The 16,638-nt window shown below is 54.8% G+C and overlaps 1 protein-coding gene across 6 annotated transcripts in view; it reads left to right on the top strand.

Moving 5' to 3' along the window:
• The window catches only part of ZFHX3 (zinc finger homeobox 3), a 1,230,042-nt gene extending 1,220,555 nt beyond the window's left edge, over positions 1 to 9,487 (top strand). For all 6 annotated transcript variants that reach the window (XM_075939761.1, XM_075939759.1, XM_075939760.1 and 3 more), the window contains one exon: positions 3,689 to 9,487. In XM_075939761.1, the coding sequence (XP_075795876.1) occupies positions 3,689 to 5,223 (1,535 nt within the window). In that variant the 3' untranslated portion in view covers positions 5,224 to 9,487. The remainder of the gene's footprint in view (positions 1 to 3,688) is intronic.
• The last annotated feature ends 7,151 nt before the right edge of the window (positions 9,488 to 16,638 follow it).

Here is a 16,638-nt window from a genome sequence, read left to right as displayed (position 1 = left end):
CTCCCTTGCTCCGCCCCCTCCTCTCCTTCCCCCCCGCCCCGCCTCCTTTCGCCTTTTCCCCTCCCTCCCTTGCTCCGCCCCTTTCCTCTCCTTCCCCCCCGCCCCGCCTCCTTTCGCCTTTTCCCCTCCCTCCCTTGCTCCGCCCCCTCCTCTCCTTCCCCCCCGCCCCGCCTCCTTTCGCCTTTTCCCCTCCCTCCCTTGCTCCGCCCCCTCCTCTCCTTCCCCCCGCCCCGCCTCCTTTCGCCTTTTCCCCTCCCTCCCGTACTCCGCCCCCTCCTTTCCTTCCTTCCGCCCCGCCTCCTTTCGCCTTTTCCCCTCCCTCCCTTGCTCCGCCCCCCTCCTCTCCTTCCCCCCGCCCCGCCTCCTTTCGCCTTTTCCCCTCTCTCCCTTGCTCCGCCCCCTCCTCTCCTTCCCCCCGCCCCGCCTCCTTTCGCCTTTTCCCCTCCCTCCCTTGCTCCGCCCCCTCCTCCCCTTCCCCCCCGCCCCGCCTCCTTTCGCCTTTTCCCCTCCCTCCCTTGCTCTGCCCCTCTCCTTTCCTTCCCTCCGCCCCGCCTCCTTTCGCCTTTTCCCCTCCCTCCCTTGCTCCGCCCCTCTCCTTTCCTTCCCCCCGCCCCGCATCCTTTCGCCTTTTCCCCTCCCTCCCTTGCTCCGCCCCCCTCCTCTCCTTCCCCCGTCCCGCCTCCTTTCGCCTTTTCCCCTCCCTCCCTTGCTCCGCCCCTCTCCTCTCCTTCCCCCCGCCCCGCCTCCTTTCGCCTTTTTCCCTCCCTCCCTTGCTCTGCCCCTCTCCTTTCCTTCCCTCCGCCCCGCCTCCTTTCGCCTTTTCCCCTCCCTCCCTTGCTCCGCCCCCCTCCTCTCCTTCCCCCCGCCCCGCCTCCTTTCGCCTTTTCCCCTCCCTCCCTTGCTCCGCCCCTCTCCTTTCCTTCCCCCCGCCCCGCCTCCTTTCGCCTTTTCCCCTCCCTCCCTTGCTCCGCCCCCCTCCTCTCCTTCCCCCCGCCCCGCCTCCTTTCGCCTTTTCCCCTCCCTCCCTTGCTCCGCCCCCCTCCTCTCCTTCCCCCCGCCCCGCCTCCTTTCGCCTTTTCCCCTCCCTCCCTTGCTCCGCCCCTCTCCTTTCCTTCCCCCCGCCCGCCTCCTTTCGCCTTTTCCACTCCCTCCCTTCCTCGGCTCCTCTCCTTTCCTTCCCCCCGCCCGCCTCCTTTCGCCTTTTCCCCTCCCTCCCTTCCTCGGCTCCTCTCCTTTCCTTCCCCCCCGCCCCGCCTCCTTTCGCCTTTTCCCCTCCCTCCCTTGCTCTGCCCCTCTCCTTTCCTTCCCTCCCGCCCCGCCTCCTTTCGCCTTTTCCCCTCCCTCCCTTGCTCCGCCCCCCTCCTCTCCTTCCCCCCGCCCCGCCTCCTTTCGCCTTTTCCCCTCCCTCCCTTGCTCCGCCCCCCTCCTCTCCTTCCCTCCGCCCCGCCTCCTTTCGCCTTTTCCCCTCCCTCCCTTGCTCCGCCCCCCTCCTCTCCTTCCCCCCGCCCCGCCTCCTTTCGCCTTTTCCCCTCCCTCCCTTGCTCTGCCCCTCTCCTCTCCTTCCCCCCGCCCCGCCTCCTTTCGCCTTTTCCCCTCCCTCCCTTGCTCCGCCCCCCTCCTCTCCTTCCCCCCGCCCCGCCTCCTTTCGCCTTTTCCCCTCCCTCCCTTGCTCCGCCCCCCTCCTCTCCTTCCCCCCGCCCCGCCTCCTTTCGCCTTTTCCCCTCCCTCCCTTGCTCCGCCCCCTCCTCTCCTTCCCCCCGCCCCGCCTCCTTTCGCCTTTTCCCCTCCCTCCCTTGCTCCGCCCCTCTCCTCTCCTTCCCCCCGCCCCGCCTCCTTTCGCCTTTTCCCCTCCCTCCCTTGCTCCGCCCCCTCCTCTCCTTCCCCCCGCCCCGCCCCCTTTCGCCTTTTCCCCTCCCTCCCTTCCTCCGCCCCCCTCCTCTCCTTCCCCCCCACCCCGCCTCCTTTCGCCTTTTCCCCTCCCTCCCTTGCTCCGCCCCCCTCCTCTCCTTCCCCCCGCCCCGCCTCCTTTCGCCTTTTCCCCTCCCTCCCTTGCTCCGCCCCTCTCCTTTCCTTCCCCCCGCCCGCCTCCTTTCGCCTTTTCCCCTCCCTCCCTTGCTCCGCCCCCTCCTCTCCTTCCCCCGCCCCGCCTTTCGCCTTTTCCCCTCCCTCCCTTGCTCCGCCCCCTCCTCTCCTTCCCCCCGCCCCGCCTCCTTTCGCCTTTTCCCCTCCCTCCCTTGCTCCGCCCCTCTCCTCTCCTTCCCCCCGCCCCGCCTCCTTTCGCCTTTTCCCCTCCCTTCCTTGCTCCGCCCCCCTCCTCTCCTTCCCCCCGCCCCGCCTCCTTTCGCCTTTTCCCCTCCCTCCCTTGCTCCGCCCCCCTCCTCTCCTTCCCCCCGCCCCGCCTCCTTTCGCCTTTTCCCCTCCCTCCCTTGCTCCGCCCCCTCCTCTCCTTCCCCCCGCCCCGCCTCCTTTCGCCTTTTCCCCTCCCTCCCTTGCTCCGCCCCTCTCCTCTCCTTCCCCCCGCCCCGCCTCCTTTCGCCTTTTCCCCTCCCTCCCTTGCTCCGCCCCCTCCTCTCCTTCCCCCCGCCCCGCCTCCTTTCGCCTTTTCCCCTCCCTCCCTTCCTCCGCCCCCTCCTCTCCTTCCCCCCCGCCCCGCCTCCTTTCGCCTTTTCCCCTCCCTCCCTTGCTCCGCCCCCTCCTCTCCTTCCCCCCGCCCCGCCTCCTTTCGCCTTTTCCCCTCCCTCCCTTGCTCCGCCCCCTCCTCTCCTTCCCCCCCGCCCCGCCTCCTTTCGCCTTTTCCCCTCCCTCCCTTGCTCCGCCCCCTCCTCTCCTTCCCCCCGCCCCGCCTCCTTTCGCCTTTTCCCCTCCCTCCCTTGCTCCGCCCCCCTCCTCTCCTTCCCCCCGCCCCGCCTCCTTTCGCCTTTTCCCCTCCCTCCCTTGCTCCGCCCCTCTCCTCTCCTTCCCCCCGCCCCGCCTCCTTTCGCCTTTTCCCCTCCCTCCCTTGCTCCGCCCCCCTCCTCTCCTTCCCCCCGCCCCGCCTCCTTTCGCCTTTTCCCAGCGCTTGGCCCTGCAGCCAGAGTCTCTGCTGCTAAACTTCAGTCTCATTGGCGCAAGTGCAGTTTCAGGCCAGCCCTTCTGCAAGCGCTTCTGCCCCCAGCGGCAGCTCTGCCTCTGTGGCTGGCAGGACCCTGCTTGCAGCCGGACCGGTCAGGACAGGCAGGCCCATTGCTGTGGGCGCGGTGTGGGGAGCTGCCGGGTCTCTGGGGCCAGGCATTGGTCCGCCTGGGAGTCCCAAGAAGGTAGGGAGGCCGGCAAGGTGGACTCGTTACTCCCAGTGCCGTTTCTGGCAGTTGTGTGTGAGTTCCTGCGTGTGAACGCCCGCTCCGGGAGGTGGGCAGGCTGGGATCCCGCTGGGAGGGGCACCTGAGGCACAGGGAGGCCTCGTGACCTTGCGCAGGGTCCCAGAGGGAGTCTGGCTGAGCAGGGAGCTGACCCCAGCGTAGCTCCTGGCCTTGCGCTTGGGGAGCACGTGGTAGGTGAAAGGTGGGATTTAGTACTTCCCAGAGCTGGGCAGGTGAGGCTGCAGGGGCCCAGCCGGGGAGTGGGGTGACTAGCAGCTCGGCTCAGCCACAGCCATGAGCGCCCTGAGACTGCACGGTGCTGAGTGATTTTGTTGTTGCTTCCCCTGTAGCTTTAACTTCTCCAAAGCCCAACCTGATGGGTCTGCCCAGCACAAGCGTCCCCTCGCCTGGCCTCCCCACCTCCGGATTACCAAATAAGCAGTCCTCCGCCTCGCTCAGCTCCCCGAGCCCAGCACAAGCCACGGTGGCCCTGGCCCCCCACCAGCCGCGCAAGGAGAAGGACGGTGAGAAGATGAAAGAGAAGGAGAAGGCGCCCAAAGGGAAGGGGGATTCCCTGCCGGGGCCCAAGAAGGAGAAGGGAGAGGCCCCCACGGCGACGCTCTCAGCCCCCCTGCCCACCATGGAGTACGCGGTGGAGCCGGCCCAGCTCCAGGCGCTGCAGGCTGCCTTGAATTCAGACCCAGCAGCCTTGCTCACAAGCCAGTTCCTCCCCTACTTTGTCCCCGGCTTCTCCCCCTACTACGCCCCTCAGATCCCCGGGGCCTTGCAGAGCGGGTACCTGCAGCCCATGTACGGCATGGAAGGCCTGTTCCCCTACAGCCCGGCCCTGTCCCAGGCTCTGCTAGGCCTGGCCCCTAGCTCCTTGCTGCAGCAGTACCAGCAATATCAGCAGAGTCTGCAGGAGGCGCTGCAGCAGCAGCAGCAGCAGCAGCAGCGGCAAGTGCAGCAGCAGCAGCAGCAGCAGCAGCAGCAGAAGGTGCAGCAGCAACAGCCCAAAGGAAGCCAAACTCCAGTCCCCCCGGGGGCTGCTACCCCAGACAAAGACCCTGCCAAAGAACCCCCCCAGCAAGAAGAGCAGAAAAATGCCCCCCGTGAGGTGTCCCCCCTCCTGCCCAAACCCCAAGAAGAGCCCGAAGCAGAAAGCAAAGGTGCAGACTCCCTGGGCGAGCCCTTCGCTGCTCCAAAGGCGCAGTACAAGCTGGTCTGCCGCAAGTGCCAAGCCAGCTTCAGCGACCAGGAGGCGGCCAGCAACCACCTGAAGTCCCTCTGCTTCTTCGGCCAGTCTGTGGTGAACCTGCAAGAGATGGTGCTTCATGTGCCCACTGGCAGCAGCGGCAAGGGCAGCAGCTCGTACCAGTGCGTGGCGTGCGAGAGCACAGAGTGTGGGGACGAAGCCCTGAGTCAGCATCTCGAGTCAGCCCCTCACAAACACCGAACAATCACAAGAGCAGCAAGAAACGCCAAAGAGCACCCCAGTCTATTACCTCACTCTGCCTGCCTCCCCGACCCTAGCACCGCATCTACCTCGCAGTCTGCCGCTCACTCAAACGACAGCCCCCCCGCCTCGGCTTCCCCCCACGCCTCCACAAAGTCCTGGCCTCAAGGGGTCTCCCGGGCTCCTCTTGGGAAGCCGCCTCCTCCTCCTTTCCCTCCTCTCTCCTCATCGTCAACGGTTACCTCAAGTTCATGCAGCACCTCAGGGGTTCAGCCCTCGATGCCAACAGACGACTATTCGGAGGAGTCTGACACGGATCTTAGCCAAAAGTCAGATGGACCGGCTAGCCCGGGGGAGGGGCCTAAGGACCCCAGCTGCCCGAAGGACAGTGGTCTAACTAGTGTAGGAATGGACACCTTCAGATTGTAAGCTTTGAAGATGAACAATACAAAAATGAATTTAAATAAAAATGAATAACAAACCAATTTCAAAAACAGACTAACTGCAATTCCAAAGCTTCGAACCAAAAAAAAGAAAAAGAAAAAGAAAAAAGAAGACGTGTGGGTTGTTTTCCCATATAACGGTGCCGGTGGCTTTGACATTTTTTTCTTTTAATTAAAAAAAATTCTCTTACATTTGTCCTTTTGAAGGTCCTGTTGGTCTGGGAGACAAAAGCGCACCCGGCCTCCTTAGTGTCTTTGGAGCGCAACCAACCCTTGTATATTGCCCCTGCCCAATAACGCCCTCACTGATAGCACAGCGGAGCCCGGCATGCACTGTATGGGAAAGCAGCCCACCGGGCTACAGTTTTAAATTTCTTGCTATCTTAGCATTCAGATACCAATGGCTTGCTAAAAGAAAAAAGAAATGTAATGTCTTTTTATTCTCAGGTCAATCGCTCACACTTTGTTCTGTTTTCAGAATCATTGTTTATATATATATATATATGTGTGTGTGTGTGTGTGTGTGTGCGTGCGCGTGTGTGTGTGTATATATATATATATATATATATATAATTTTTTGTTTGTTTTGGGGGTTTTTTGTTTTGTTTTTTGTTCCAGAAAAGAATTTTATTTTGTTGGATTTGGCAGAGTGGGGGAGGGGGGTTGTTTTGGGCTTTTGGGGAGGTGTTTTTTTGTTTTGTTTTTTTTAATTTAAAATGGGCAGAAAGTATTCAAGAGAAAAACAATGTGAACTGCTTTAGCTTTCTGGGGATTTTAAGGGTAGCTTTTCTGCTGAAGCCAATTTCAAGGGGAAAAATTAAGCACTCCCACTTTTCAGAAAAAAACCACAAAGAGTGTTGAGGACTTGGAGCTTAAAAACAAGTTTTAAAACAACTGACTTTCTGTATTTATGATAGATATGACCATTTTTGGTGTTGAGTAGATTGTTGCATTGGAAATGAACTGAAGCAGTATGGTAGATTTAAAAGAAAAAAATCCCTTTTGTGTACATTTAGCTTTTGTATGGTCCAGCTGACGGCTTCTCATTTGATGTTGTCTTGTTCATTCCTAGCCAGATAGATTGCAATCCATTGACTCGCCTAAGCTTTTCTCCCCTTTATTCCCCTTTCACCCATCCTGTGATCTGCCACTTATGGTCGCTGCCTTCATTTCTTCGAGGGTGGTTGCATAATTATTTTATAAAAACTAAAGAGAGACATTCAAAGGGTTTGGGGGGTCAGTTGGATCCCTTGCAGAATATTTTTTGTTGGGAGTTGGAAGCTTTTTAAGACGTATACATACGATTTACCTATGTCTGTTATCCTTGTGCACTTATTTCTCATTTTTTCATTTTCCTTTTGCTCTTCCTTTCTTCGTTTTGTAAATGCTTCAAAGATTCTGTTCCTAAACTATAAGCATTTGTTCCTCTGTGTGTAATTAGGCTGCACTCTGTTCCTTCTTTTAAAATAACTTTTTGTTAATTTTTTTTCTCCAAAAAAAAAAGTCATGCTTTAAATAAAATCCAAAGACATACCCTTTCACCAATGGTGCAGAATGAGCAAAAAGGTTTCTTTTTACTTGAGAATTTGTTTCTGATTTAAACAAACAAAACTAATTTTAAATAAAGAAAAGAATTAAAAAGTACCCAGCTTGTTATCTGTGCTTCTTCTGCAAGCAGAGAGGCAACTCTTAATGAAAATTCAACATACCAAACCACAAGTTTTTACTTCAAAGTTTTGTCCTCGTCTTAGGCAGTCTGAGTGGTGAGCGGGCCAGAGGTGCAGCCCGCAATGAATCAGATAGCAATGTACAGAAAGCAAAAAAAAACAAAACAAAAAACCCATATGTGAGGCACTTGTGTTTGTGTTACTCTCTGTATTCCTGTTTGTGGGACACACACACCCACCCACCCCTTATATGGTCTGGACTTTGAAAGGAAAACTTTGTGCTGCTAAAATGTAGATCTTGGAGACAGATGTTTGCTGTTTCACTTCCCTAGCCAAATGTCAACAGAAACAATCTCCCTTCCCCCAAAAGTGTGAAATCTTTCTCCCCTTCATCCTCCTCCTATTTCAAAAGGGAACTTCGAAGACTGTGAATGCAGGTTCCATTGTTCACCTAATGGCTTCTTTGCCCAGTGTTGAAGCCACTCATCAACTTTTCAAGAGACTGGAGCATTCCGAAATATGAAAACCAGTTTTCATTTTTTTAGCCGGGACTCTTATTTTTATGAATTTTTGTTTTTAGTTGAATGAGACTAGATCTTGAACTGTTGTACATATTTCTAACTAGGCTGATGCACAGTGCAAATTCCTTTTTAAATTGTTTTTTAAGTAGACAATACTAAAGAGAGTACCGTCTGATATTCATACCAGTATCCAGTTGTAGCATAAGGTGTCAAAAACAAGTACACAACGCGTTTGCTGTTTTAACAAACTGTTTTCTTTTAACAAAAGTTCTTGTATTTCTCCCTGTGTTTGAGATGAACATTTTTTAAATTCTAAAGTTGTACAGTTTTTTGTTTTCATTATTTTATCTTGTTTGTAATTCTATGAAATATATATATATTTTTTGCCATTTAACTGTTGTATGTTACTCTGTCTGTATCATATAGAAATATTTTGTTTTGTTTTTGGTTCTCTCTGTGATACAAGTTAACAATTGAACACTACCTTTCTCTGTCAAATTCTGCTCGATATCTTTGGAAAACTTTTCTTTTGGTTTTGTTCTGTTTGGTCATAGTGCAATTTCTCTCTTTCTTCCCCTTTTCCTTCACACCCACTAAAAGGCATTTTCAGCGCCTTTCCTTGTATTTTTTCTAAATATGTCTAGATACGCGTTCAGCCTGAGATTGCCTCATCCTTTTGAAGTGCCCCGCAGCGTGGCCCAGGCGGTGCTGCTGTGCTCTCACACTAAGCGACACTGACGCGCGTCAGAAGGGTTAGGCTGCCAAAGTCCGAGTCCTGCTGCAGAATCTCCACAGAGGGGCGTGCCGTGGGCTCGTCCGTTGTAGAATGGCTTCCATTGCAGGTGAAACGGACGGTTCCAGCCAGTCGCAGAGGATCATTTTCCCTTCAGACCCGGCTCTGCACCCACCGCCATGTCTCTTCACACTGTGGTCCGGGGAGCAGGTGCTGCTCAGGGGAAGCCCAGCTCTAGGCTGCCAGGCGCAGTGTTGGTCAGAGTTGAGAGGCCTCTGGGCTGTGCTGGGGGACGGGCAGGTGCCTGGCTGCTCACCCCAAGCCGCGCTGTCAGATCATGCCAGTAATTCAATATTAATCTATGCTGCTGCCCTTCAGTCCGGCCTTCCCTGGAGAGTTTGCACCTCTCGGCTCCTTGAGAGGCTCTGGGAAGGGGTCACTGTCAAAGCCGCCTTCAAAAATTCCCAATCGTATAAATGTGTCTGTTTCCAACCGAAACTCCCACGCCGTGGCCTGGTGCTGGACACGCAGCCAAAGGGGAGTTAGGAGACCCGAGTAGCTGGCACTACTCAGCATAGAAGAGACCCCTCGAGCTGGGGTCAAACCCCAGGCCGAGATTTTAAACACAGAGCAGAGCCGGTAACTTTATTTTTAAATGAAAAGCTTTTAAAGAGGCGAAGATGACCAAATGTCACACAGGAGACTAAAATACACAACAAGGTGTGTTTAGAGGGGCTACCTGCGCCCATGCAGCAGCCATGGCAGGAAGGTGCAGACAACAGAGAGGCATTAATGCAAGCCAGCACACTTGATGTTTGTGAAAATATATTTTGCTTTTAAAAAAAATAAATTAACTAAATTAAAACATTTTAAATAGAAGCAGAGATTTGGTTGGTTTGTTGGCTGAGATACTGCCCACTGTGAAACACAAAGCTTTGACTTTTTTGTTTGTTTGTTTGTTTATTTGGGGGGGGGCAAGTTTTGGTAGAACAGAAAGCATAAATGAGGTGAAGAGGTATATGAACAGCCTTTGCAATGTACAAAAAATAGAGCAAGTGAAACCAAAAATGATGTTCTTGGTGTTTTTCTATAATGTAGTCTTGTTAGCTTTTTTGTTACTGTAACAATGCTGATCTCGAACTGTACCAAAATACATGGAGACTAACAAACAGAAACCACATGGAACTTTCAAAACTTTAAAAAAATGTCACAAAACTTTGTTGTCATAGTTAAGCTGATTGTAGATGGTAATTGAATATACTCCTTTGACAATATTTCATCAAGTGTGTTTCCTGCTCATTGTGATACATTAAAAAAATGAGCAAAAGCTCTTGTCTCCGATGTGCCCAGGTGTATGAAGGTTTTGTGTGGGTGTGGGTGTGTGCGCGCACGCGCTCGCTGGTAGGACTGCGTGTGTGCACATTTGTGCATTCATCTGTGTGTATGAAATTAGATGTTCATGGAGATCCTTGTAGGCACATGCCCCTTGTGCACTCGTGTGTGTGTGTGTGTGTGTGTGTGTACATGCACAGTCACTTGTCCTCAGCAGCACGTGGGTGTTTGTGTGCCCACGGGCACTGTTTGATTAGTATGGGAGTGCATGGGCTCGTGCTTTGAATCGGTTATTTTCAGCATGGAGTCCAGATGCTGAACTGGAAGTAATGAGCCACGCAGCACTGCCTCGTTACAGCTTTGGGATGTGCTGTGTATGGAAAGGGCATTTTATAATTGGAATTTTACCAAGGGCTGTATACGAAATCCAGGCACGTGACGGTAATTAACGCTGAGAAAGCTAGAACCCGATGCCTTACCAGATAAGGTCAGTTTCACATCTGTAACCTAGAAATGAGCCAGTCTGCAAGTGTCTTCCACGGATTAAACCAGAAGCAGCTGAAGGTAAGAACGGTAAGTGGCTGATTCACTGAGTTTCCTTTTGTAGCGAACCTCTCACTGCTCTAGAGCAGAGGCTGAAATGGGAACACAACTTGGTAAACAGCTGAGTGTAAACAAAAGGTGTCCCATGCAGCGGGAAAGCCTGGACATTTCTTTCATCGGGACCATGTCCACAGGACATCCCATTCACCTCTAATTTCTATCTACAGGAATCAGTCATCGTAACACCCCCATGGCCAGTCGCCTCGGAAGGCCGGTTAGCGTGGTAGCGCCCTTGGGCAGTCGGCAGGTTCTCTGTAGTAAGAGGCGTACTGCCCTGCTTGGGAGTGGCAGTCAGTGAAGGGAGGCAGAACCCAAGAGTCTCACAGTTTGAGAGGAGACGGGGGTTGTTTAAAGACGAAGGTTAGAATATTGTCTAGCCAGGAAACTCAGGGCTGGGGGATGCTTTTTGTTTGGGACGGTTTGTTCCCAATTGAAGCTCCTGAGATATGTGGGATGATTTTTTCAAAGTGGTTATTTCCCAAGTTGTGTTCCCATTTCAGTCTCTGCTCTAGAGCTTCCCTCTGCAACGTGTCCAGCTCTCTGAGCGGGGGGCTCTGCAATTCCCCTCAGGCCCTCCGGGACGGGCGCCTGGTGTCGGAGTAGCAGAAGAGAGCCCAGCTCCATTGGGCCCAGTGTCCAGGCGCTAGCTGCAGTTTTAAGAAAGATGAAACCTCCGTGTGTGCAGCCAGGAGGGTGCATGGGGGCAAAGGCCTTTGTAGCTTTGGGTATGGAAAGAAACTGATTTTTTCAGCCGTGCAGGTGATCATGTGACCATGTGAACCAAGTTGGTTCCCTGAAACCCCTTCCCGCTGCCTGCGCACGTGTAAGTAGCGTTCCCTGAGGCCGGGTCCGACCAGCCGTGCTGCAGGCTCAGGGAACGCCTGCCGAACACTTCTCTGGAAACTGATTGGGGGGTTCTTTACTGAGTTTGCTGCTTTCCTAATGGCCTGGCAGCTGCTGCTTCAAGCATGGAGCAGCGAGTCGGTCATCACTAAACCAGTCAGGCACTGAAATAAGAGGCCTCATTTTCCAAAGTACTGCTCCCCACTGGCTCCCAGAGAGCTCCGTGGGAGAGAAACCATCTCCTGCTTTAGTCTTAATTTTGGAGTTAGGTGCATAACTCTCGGCGTCTGCATTCGAAAGCCTGGGCCACTGAACTATCAAATACAGGCGTCCGACGCGTCGGCCAAGTGAAAACACTGTCACAAGCTGCTGTCTTACATCGGCTGTGAGAACACTTCACGGCGTCATTTGCAACTTTGCTAGCCTCTATTTTCAGATGGGGGGAACTTCCAGTTAGAAAGCCCCTGCCAAGCTGGGCTCCTCCCATGCTACAGGTCCAGTGAGTGATGGAGACGAAGGCCCTAGCACGACAGCAAACGGCCTCTGTGGGGCCATGCTTGAGAGAGTGCGAGGCAGCTTCCAGCTGCGTCCCAGTGCCAGGGACCAGGCTGCCAAAGGTGCTTCTGGGTCTCGGCTCTGCGGAGCTATGGGCAGCTGCCTGCGTGTTGGGAAGTCTGGCCCAGGAGCACGGCACCCTGGGCAGGTTCTGAAGCCTCTTTGGACAAGAGCCGGGGCTCCAGCCGGCTTGTGGCCCTGAGGTGAGCTGCCCCTGCACTGGAGCTTAGGCAGGGCCTTTCTCTTCGAACACGCTGGCAGCTCCTATGCCGCGTGAAGCCCGTCGCGGTGCCTGCCTGCTTTCAGGGATTGCTGCCTTCCTTGTTAACAGCTCTGCCCCGGGCCTCCCCTGGCCCTAGCCCAGCCTCATGTCCTAGGACACCGCCCCCAGCCTCCACACCTGGCTCCCTCCAGGACCAGCAGCACGAGGACAGTTTGAATTCCTGCGCGTTAAGAGGGGACATGCTGGAGCTCCTGACTCCAGGGACTGCGCGGCACCCAACTTGCACGGAAGCTCCCAGAAGCTGGGCTGATGATCCCTGATCAGGTGCCCGACATGGGCCCTGGCTTCACTCCAGACTGCGGCTCGGAAAGGAGAGGGAATCAGTGTCGGCTCCCGCTGCTCCCAACAGCCTGTTCCTGGGCCTCAGCGAGCCCGGCTCAGCCAGCCCCTCCGTGCTGCAGGGCAGGGCCAGGTGGGGCTACTGCCCAGAGGCGGCTTTTGCCATGTAGCCAACAAGCCCTCAGCCATGAGAACTGGCCGGGAGGTGGCGTGTGGAACGTTTCTTCCCTCCTCTTGCTCACGGCCTGTGGCCTGGACAGAGGCAGCAGAGGAAACACCAGCTCAAGCCCTCCCAGGACGTGGCCCTCCCTACGCATTACTCAGCGCGGGGAATGAGCCTTTGTCTTGATTGCCCACCGTGCTGGTAAGTGAACGCGTTGCCCATCCCTGGATGCTGCCTGGGCAGTAAATGTGCTTGGATGCAGCTGGGAGCCAGCCGGTTTTGGAGCTGAGGAAAGCCTTGTGGGCCAGGCGAGAGGGTTCACCTCGTGCTGTGCACACGGTGCTCCCAGCTCTGACACGGCGGTCCTGCCCAGGCGGTGCTGCTCACGCCAGCCTGTCACACAGACTCAGAACCTGCGCTCAGCTGCGCTTGGCCCTTTGCTCAGTCTTACTGGCGCTACCGCCGTTGGAAATGGCTCGCTGGCTCGTTTCCTATGTGCTGGGCTCGGGCTTTGCACTCAGTTGCCTGGTTTTAGCACCAAGGGGCTTAGGGGAAAGGCCTTGGTTGGAGCCCCACGGGGGCCCAGCCACTCAGAGGAGATGCACCGTGCCACGTCTGGCTGGGCTCCCCCGGTGGGCGCTGTGTGTGAGTGAAACGGCAGGGACAGCGTGTGTCAGCTCAGTCCCTGCCGTGCCCAGACTGGTCCCCTGGCCTGATGGCGATTGGAGAATGTCAGAGGAGAGCAGGGAAATAAATAGTGATGCAGTGCTGCTGCCTTTGGCCTCGCCTGCTGGAATGGGCCTCTGACTGCACATCGTCACGCTCATGGCCACCCACGGGGCTGCTTGCGAGCTAGGAGTGCGTGTATACGCGCCCAGGCGAGAAGCGTTTGCGCGGCAGAACTAACTCAGGTAAAATAACAGAACTTGCGCATAGTTCCATCCCATACAGTCTGCCGGAGAACCTGGCTCTAAAACAACAGACCCACCTCTCCGCCCCCTTGCCTCACTGCAAGCGCGGCCCAACCCAGGTGCTATTGCGAGCTGCAGCCCACAGCTGATGTCCATGCTGGCCGCTACTGGTTGGCTCACATACAAACTAACCTTTTTTCAGAGGCAAGGCAGGAAGTGAGTGAGTTGGCAGGAAACCTGCATTCTCGTGGCCTTCCAAAGACTGTCCCACTCACCGTGTCCCACAGAAGGGCTCGGTTTGGATTAATCAGCATTTTTCGGAAGGCCAGGTGTTCCACTAGGAAATCTCCATCCTGCTCCATCTCTCCTCAGCATAACTGGGCGTCTAGCACCCATAGAGCGTTAGAGTGGCTATTGTCGCGCCATGCAGAGCACAGTGGCTTGTGCACTTACGCCCGGCAATCCCAGGTGCCGTCCCAAGGGCAGCTGCCTGCATGTGCTGCTGGCTCACCCGGGCTGGTCTACGCAGACAGTCAGGTCTGCGTTGGGGCTCAGCAGACTGGAAGGGGAAATGCCGGCAATGACTTGAGAGAGGAGTGAAAAAACGACACACTGTGTCCCTGGCACTAGCCAGCAGTGCCCCTCTGCCACGTGCACCAGCCAGACTGGACAGTCTCCACCAAAGGGAACGAACACAAATCAGACATTCGAAAAGGCAACACATGGAATCCTGTCGGGGAACATTGTAACCTGCCCGGCACTTGCTAATGGATCTCCACGTTGCCGTATTGTTTCAGGCCAATTTCAAAAACCAGCTTGAAAGGGAGGCTGCAGAACTTTCTTTCCTTTACCGATGTGATACCCGCAATAGGCGTTTTAACAGAGACCTTGGCTGGACGAGCCTCCACGTTCCACATCCAATGACATAAAAGGCCAACCACCTGGTACGTAAGAGCACTTAACACTCTCCATCAGCGTCATTTAGCAGGGACACATTGACTGACTGTTCTTTTCCCTCCCCACCCCCTCTCTTTCTCTGGCATTTATTTGGAACCTGGAGAAGTGGGCTGTGCCCACGAAAGCTCGTGATCCCATCGACATGCTTTGTTAGTCTCTGAGATGCTGCAGGACCATTGGTTGGTTTTTAAGGTTTTGCAGCTCAGTAGTTGAGGCTGGGTTGCATTTTGTCCTGGCAAAGGGGGACTCAGCCACTGTGTTACTTGAGCAGAATACCGAGTTACCCTCCCTCAAACTTACAGCATTTGCTTGGAGCACAGAATTATTTGCCTGAGAATTTGGGTAAATTGGCCAATTCATTTGAGTTCCAATTAATTTTAAAATGGGCCCTTCTGGAAATGTAGCACCTGGGGTCCGGCCCTTTAACCATCCAGGTCATGATTCTTTTGGGGGAGGTTACTATTGAGTTGTCCTCGTTCTGAGTGGAAAGCGTCTGATGGCGAATGTTCTCCCAGCGGAGGTGGGGACCTTGGGCCCGTGGGCTGCACGTGGTTCATCAGGGCTAGCTGCTCTCAGGCTGCTACGCGCTTGGTTTACAACAGGCATTGACCTGAATTGCTTCCCGCAGCTCCCATTGGCCAGGAACGGCAAATGGTGGCCAATGAGAGTTGTGGGGCTCCATGCCTGAGGGCGCTCAGGTAAACGAACCGTGTGGCCACCCACACACAGCTAACCCTGACCAATCACACGCAGCCAACGGCTTGAGGGTCCCCACCCCCACCCTTCAGAGTGTGCTGCGTACAGCTGCTCTCTTTAAAACGGTCTGCCATCTGAAACTGAGCCCATCACTGGCCCCCCGTTAGCAGGCCATGTTAGGACATGACACAGCTGTCAGGGGGGTGGGGGAGTGCAAAAAGTGGGGAAAGTTGGTTTTTTCCAATCAGTGTAATTAATGTGTGGTCTATGCACTAACCATGGTGTTACTACAGGGCAGAGCTATGGTTTGTCAGTACCTTCCTTTTGTATTTCCAGGCCTTAACATGTTTGGATTTCTTTTACTTTCAGCCCCAACTCCAGATTCAGTGAGTTTAATGTGCATAAAATTGGTGTGAGACTCCTGGAGAACTTGGAATGTTGGTTTTGGATGTTTGGGGCGGCGGGGGGGGGGGGGGGGGGGGAGTTGTGCACAATATGGTATTTGGCCGTTGTACTGATAGTTGTTTCACTGTTGCATTTCAGAGTGTGTTTGTCAGTTAGTAAACCGGCGCTGGGCAACCGAGGCTGGTGAAGAGGCCATATGACTGGCCCTTCTTCATCTCAGTGGGCTGCAAGCTCGTAACCTGATGTCTCCCAGGATAGGCAAGTGTTGCTAACTGTGCGTGTACACTTACACTGTGCAGGGTGTGCCAAGCGAACCATAGCAGCACTGTGATTGGCTGCGGTGGGAGCACACAGGCCAATGCTGTGTGCAATTGGCACGCCCCTCACTTCCCGTGTCCTGGCTTCCCGTGCATGTCACTTTGATAATACTGGTGCAAAAAACTCTCATGGACGGAAGGCAGCGGGATCTGGCAGCCCTGCGCAGGGCAACAGGAACCAAAATGTCTTGCAGGCCACACAGAGAACACTGATGGGCCATGTGGCCCTCGGGCGGCAGGCTACCCTCCTGATACAGGGTGGGGACGCGGTTGTGCGGCAGAGCAGGGGGAGGGAGGTTTTGCTTCTGTGGCCAGCGCCGGGGCGACTCTGCCTCTGTAAACACCACAAAGGTCAGAACTTGATTTAATCAAGGAATCGTTCAGGAAAGCGGCGTCATGCCGACTGTGCTGGAAGGGGCTGGCTGCCTCAGGCTGCCTGTAGCAAACGGGACGGCGTGATGTGTGCCAGGCCTGTTTGGGCCCACGTCACAAAATCCACCCCAGGCTTTGCCCTTGATTGTAAACGCTCCTGGCAGGGCGCTGTAACCCCCAGGTCCTTTTCTGCAGAACTACTACTTAATTGGTTGGTCCCCAGCTTGTAACAATACTTGGGATTCTTCCGTCCCAAGTGCAGGACTCTACACTTGTCCTTGTTGAACCTCATCAGATTTCTTGTGGCCCAATCCTTCAGTTTGTCTAAGTCACTCTGGACCCTATCTCTCCCCCCAGCTTAGTGTCATCTGCAAACTTGCTGAGGGTGCAACCCATCCCCTCATCCCGGTCATTAATAAAGATGTTGAACAAAACCGGTCCTAGAACCGAACCTTGGGGCACTCCGCTAGAAACCAACCGCCATCCTGACATCGAGCCATTGATCACTACCTGCTGGGCCCGGCCTTCTAGCCATCTTTCCATCCATCTTACCGTCCATTTATCCAATCCACATTCCCTTAACTTGCTGGCAAGAATATTGTGGGAGACCGTATCAAAAGCCTTGCTAAAGTCAAGGTATATAACATCCACTGACTTCCCCATGTCCACAGAGCCAGTTACTTCATCATAGAAGCTAATCAGATTGGTCAGGCACGACTTGCCCTTTGTGAATCTATGCTGACTATTCCCGATCCCTTTCCTCT

Source organism: Pelodiscus sinensis, chromosome 12 (genome assembly GCF_049634645.1).
Source record: "Pelodiscus sinensis isolate JC-2024 chromosome 12, ASM4963464v1, whole genome shotgun sequence".
In the NCBI taxonomy this organism is placed as follows: domain Eukaryota; kingdom Metazoa; phylum Chordata; order Testudines; family Trionychidae; genus Pelodiscus; species Pelodiscus sinensis.
Note: the sequence above shows the minus strand (reverse complement) of the source record. Positions and strands in the feature narration are given on the sequence as shown.